Source organism: Spodoptera frugiperda, chromosome 29 (assembly GCF_023101765.2).
Source record: "Spodoptera frugiperda isolate SF20-4 chromosome 29, AGI-APGP_CSIRO_Sfru_2.0, whole genome shotgun sequence".
Taxonomy (NCBI): Eukaryota; Metazoa; Arthropoda; class Insecta; order Lepidoptera; family Noctuidae; genus Spodoptera; species Spodoptera frugiperda.
In genome coordinates this window covers 616,736-622,417 of record NC_064240.1, presented here as the reverse complement: position 1 = coordinate 622,417, position 5,682 = coordinate 616,736, and the positions used below count along the sequence as shown (strand labels likewise).

The 5,682-nt window shown below is 34.9% G+C and overlaps 1 protein-coding gene across 1 annotated transcript; it reads right to left on the bottom strand.

Annotated features, from left to right (window-relative positions):
• Window positions 1–35: 35 nt before the first annotated feature.
• LOC118268477 (palmitoyltransferase ZDHHC6) lies at window positions 36–5,515 on the bottom strand. The gene is made up of 8 exons (XM_035582994.2): window positions 5,257–5,515; window positions 4,833–5,014; window positions 4,334–4,418; window positions 3,523–3,650; window positions 2,857–3,027; window positions 2,365–2,571; window positions 1,803–1,990; window positions 36–1,396 (listed from the first exon to the last, which is right to left on the bottom strand). Exons 1-8 carry the CDS (start codon window positions 5,309–5,311, stop codon window positions 1,279–1,281), a joined length of 1,134 nt encoding a protein of 377 aa, XP_035438887.2. The 5' UTR covers window positions 5,312–5,515; the 3' UTR covers window positions 36–1,278.
• Window positions 5,516–5,682: the final 167 nt, after the last annotated feature.

The window sequence follows — 5,682 nt, the reverse complement described above, 5'->3', positions numbered from 1 at the left end:
CCTCTTGTTTTATTATTTAAAGAGAAACACCCAAATATTTATGTACAGTTTTATTGATATAAAACCGATTATTTTTACATCACAACTATTTAGTCACAATAATATTATATTATTATAAAATTATAAAATAACAAACAACCGTATAAGAGCTTAACATTTAAAAGTTCTTATAACAATTACTTGGTATAAACTCTATGACTCGTAAATTCTTATAAAAATCCTTATTACTACATGCATTCAACCGTGCACAGAGTATACAACACACCATGGTGCCCAAACTTGTAAAGTACAATCAAGGAATACACTGGATGCACACTTTATACCACTACTTTTTACGATGACTCATACAGTAACAATCAGTTGCCTTACACACTGGATATCTGTTAATTTTGTCGATAGTACATTGACTTGAGAAAACATAATCTTAACTCACAGTAATCAATAGCTTCTATAGATATATCCAAATAACAATTTTGCTTATTTGACGAAGTCAGAGAAAAAATATAGGAGGTTTGGAGGTTTATTATGGATTCAATAAAATCCTGTATTTGTGCACTCTATTGTAATTTATTAATGTAAATTAATGTTGTCGGCGCCATTTACTAATTTGTGACCTTTCTTCTAATTAAATAGAAAAATAAATTATACAACATCTCAACACATTTAGACAGATAGCGAAATATTCTTATACACTTGAGTAAATAGTAAAACTAATAAATTCAACGTTTTGAGATCGTTGCTTGTCGTCAAAGAAACATTACAAATGGTATAGGAAACAGGAACAAGTATAATGTAGTCAAAAGAAGTTTATGTAATAATCATCAGTTAAAGTTCTACACAATTTCATATCAGAGTGTCAAATAGTGACAATTACTTTAGGCCTGCCTATAATACTTGCAACCTGTATAATATGTATAACAACCATATTACTAGATAAACGTTAAAATGACTGACTTACAATACAATTCATGTTTTACATGATTCATAATTTATTTACAGAGGAGTCAATAAATGGAGTGCTAAGATCGATTCGAGTTCGACGACGCACGGTGACTTATGAATTTAGATTTTTTATAATTGTGCGTGTCACTTTATGAACTGGCTTTCTACATAAATATTCATGTACATATTTAATAATAATGCATATGTTATGTACCGATAGACATTAAAGTTTATCTTAAAGTTATAAGTCTACATTTCGCATTTACTCCATTCATTAACTAATCCTAGTCTATATAAAAGTCATACCAGTCTGTCTGTCCAGACGTAGTGTCCCAGCTAGTCGGGTTTGGGTTTGTGGAGGTAGTCGCTGGGCGTGGCCACGTCGCGGGGGAACCAGCCGCGGGGGCCGCGCGTCTCGCCCTCTCCCACTAACTTCTCGCCGAATAACCAGTGCCTGGAAGAAAATGATAAGATTAGACTATAGAGAATATCACATGTGCTTAAAGCACGTAGATCTTAGTTATTTTATTAATTACTTTTTAAAGCCAATTTTTGCACTTGTTTATGCACTGTTAAATGGTCATGTGGCTCTGTAGTCGATCTTCTTGTGACAGTTAGATAATTGTTATACAAATTGGGAGTGTGGGCGAGCACTAAGCCCCCGAATATAATGCGTATCGGGTTATGAGCCATCAGACCACCACAGACATACGAGGCGGAGTAAGGCAAAGTAAGATCCAGTTGGAGCTGTGGATATAGCTCCTTAAGTTACAGTGGTCCCAGCGCAAAAATGTGAACGATTTTTCCAGCATTAGTGGGCCAAGGCTAGTATCAATCACAGTAAAAAAGCTTGAACTAACTTCCTCTGCCGTGTAGCTCTGACGATGTCCCCGGGCTGCAGCGGCAGGCGCGGCTCGTCGGTGCAGGGCGCGGCCAGCGCGGCGCGCGGCCGGGACAGGACGGGCAGCCAGCGCCCTGAGTACATAGCCACCGCCGTGTACATGCGGGAACGGACGCGCTTGTCTTGCTTCTGAGCTTGCTGTTCCCGCTGGAAACGGGAAAATAAATATAGGTATTAGACTAAAGTACAGTAGAAGTTAAGTATAGGAAGTAACTTAATTTATTAAATAAAAAATATCTGTGTTAACTATAGTTACAGAAAAATCGGGAAGACCATTTCCTCATGAACCTTGGAAAAATTAGAACATTGACTAAATATATATTGACATTCCGCCAGGTCGGCAGATCAATAACCTAAGTTAGTTACCAATGTTAGCTAAGTACTAACTGGTATGGATATTGTAACACACCAAAGTTTATGTCCAGCAGCGGACTTAAATAAACTGAATGAAATCATACTTAAACAAGAGTGAGAGTGAGATCCGAAGATAAGGTTTGGAGAAGCAAGATATAACAACTCACCGTAAGATCGTACTCCCCACATCCTTCCCTCAACGGCCACTTAATACCGTCCCACTTGGACCCATAGAGTACGAGCTGGACATTGTTCTTCCACCCCAAGTTGTAGGGGAACACAAACTCCGGCAGACCTTGCTCCTCCCGTCTACCCTGCGCCTTCTCAACTATCCAGTCTTCTATTGTCGTCTGATTGCGGAATATACCGCGAAGCTGTGGATAAAATGATATGTTTTGGAATATAGAACTTTATGTGTGTGAAGTAAAGTACATTTCTGATTGAAAGAAAATTTTGCATTGTAGCTGTCATTGCATTTTCAACTGTAACTATACCAAACTAGATGCAAATTACTTTAAAGGTACAAATGTTTTGTAATCGGATTAGAAATAATTTTTAAAATGGGTTTAAAAGTTGAGAATTGTGTTCATGTAGAGAAACAATCCCTATGAATTAGCATTTAAAGTACACTTTTGCCTAAGCACTTAAAATGGACTTACTTGTAAGTACAAAAGTACTCCTACAGCTAAGACGACGCCCACAGCCATGCCTATAGCGAGCAGGGTGAGCAGTAACGTCGTGAGCGTCAGGTATATCATGGGCTCGCGGCCTGTACCGTTGTGCATGTACCACACGCGGTTTATTGCGTGGTACATGCAGATTGTTAGCACCTGCAAATATAAGGAGACTTGTATAAAAATCAAAGTTTCTTTAAAAAACTCGCAACACAATAGTGTTTGTCACAACACATTATTAAGAAGATATGTAATTAAACATAGACATAAACATAAATGTAAACAAGTTAAGGGAGAGCGGCCTCCCCTGGCACAGGTGTTTTTACACTTAAAAGGAGAGGTCAACCTCAAAATTGTTAAACCAACAGTATTATTGAATAAATCATTTTTCATTTTCATTTCATCATTTTTCATTTCTCAACTTCTCTGGTGTTTCAACAATCCATGAGCTGAATGCTTATTTTCGTAGTGATCTGTTGTTTTATTGTTTAACTTTCATTCTTCCACATTATGTAAATAATAATGTTATCATGTATATTCTTATCAACTCTCACTCACCATAACACAAAATAGCTAACACTAATGCATGCATTTCTGTCATACTTTTTTTACCTAAAGAAAAACTATATATTCTTTAAATAATTAACTTACAACAGAAGCATGGAAGCAGCCAAGCACAGCAGATATGAGGAACAGTGTGAAGTATCCGTGGTTGTTGTGGCCCACACAGCAGTTGATCCATGGACAGTGGTGGTCCATCTTCTTTACACAGTACCCACCTGGAATTAATAATTAATTAAATAGTGGCGAGTTTTAGTAATACGAGACTAATAGAAACAGATAGTTGATATAAAAAGGCTTCCATGTTTGAAAAAGGCTTACAGGGTCTATTCAATAAAAAACAAATGATAATAAACTGATACTAATGTCTACCATAGCAAAACATATCCTTTATATCTAATCAGAAACAAAAACCTGTTTAAATAAATAATAAGAGTTGGTTAGATGTCTATGTCTAGTTCTAACTAATTAGGCCACATAGGAATACTCGTATTCCTATAATCTTATCAATCCACATAGGAATACGAGTATTCCTATGTGGATTTTAATTATTGGCTGTATAAAAGAAGAGTGAGATTCAATTAGTCCATTATGATGTGTTGCATCGCAACAACGTAATGGTGTAATGGTGCATGTCATAAAAAATATATGGAGAATGATGCTGTGATGTTGTAACATAGCACAATGAACAAATGGGGCCTAGCTCTAACCAGATTTGAAGTTGCTTGCTAACCTGTATGGCAACAAAATAGATGACACTATACACCAACTATTAAATTAAGTAAATACCATCATCCATCATATATTATTATCAATATTATATTGACAACGCCAAGGCCTACCATAATAACTATTACCATAAATTGTTGGCATAAATTAAAATAATTGTTGGTATAATTACATTTCCTACAGTGATGTGACCTTGGTGCTTTGAATCCATTACAGACTGTGCAGAACTGTAGATTATGTGTGTCCTCTTCATTCTCCTGTAAATAAACAACAGGCATTTAGAAAAATACTACTTTATTGTAGACAAATTTAGTACACAAGGATAATAAAGTTGTTTCCTCAATCAAAACTTAATTGTTACCAATAATAAATCAAGATTACACTTAACAGTTTGATTATATAAAAAAAATATGACAAATAATCATTTTTAATATTGTGAATATATTTAAAATTTCCAACTTAATTATAAGCTTATTCAATATAAAAATTAATTTAATCAGTAGGTATTGCTCTGGTTAAATTAGGAGAAGTCTAAAATTTTAGACTTTTTCTATTACTAATAAGTCAAATTAAAAAAAAATGATTGTATTAATTTTGCAGAGTTATGTAATACAGAGCTACATAATACAAAAAAATATTCATTAAACATAGTAATTCATAATTCCACCCACCGGTTTCCAACCCAGTGGAACAAATCCTGGACCTTCAAGTAAAGACTGAAGGAAGAAGTATAAAGTGGAGCCCGCCAGACTCAGGAACAGTGCGGCATGTAGAGCTGCTGCCAATGAGGAGTGTGGAGGCCACCACATGCCCAGCAGATGGACCATCGCCCATGTTATTAGTTTTATTATACCTGAAATTAATGTTAAGTTATAATTGCGTGAGTATACCACTGGGGTCAATGACGGACCGTCATTTAACCCGCATGTATTTAGTCATTGTTTACCGCAAAGTAAACGAAAGTTATAAATAACTTTCATACGTATGCTCGTGTTTTCATCAGTTCCTGGCTATTAGCTGAAGATAACTTATTGCTGATGACAATATAAAGACTCTTGAAAGTAATTATGACTCCTAAAAGTAATATAAACTTACCAAACACCGACAAAGGTCCCCAATGAAGCAATCTACGAAAGGGCGTTGATGCCATTTCGTTGAGGTTACCGACTCTTAGATTATAAACATATAAAATTACATGGAGTTATAACTTATATCACTTGCACATTTTAGTCACTTGTATTTAATTTTGTAGTATTATTTCAAAATTGTTGTTTTATTTACGTTAATAGACAAATTCACTTTTCCAGTTGGCTTTGAATTCATTCATTGTCATTCTTTACGATAACAAAATGACATTAATTTTCAATAATGACAACCGATCGTTCGTTTTGAAATAGGTACTAATTGACGAAATATTTATAGGGCAAAATGGTTTACAAAGCATTTAAATAGCTATGATTGGAAATTAAATAAATCAAATTTGACAAATTATTACTAACCAATAGTATTTTCATATGTGAA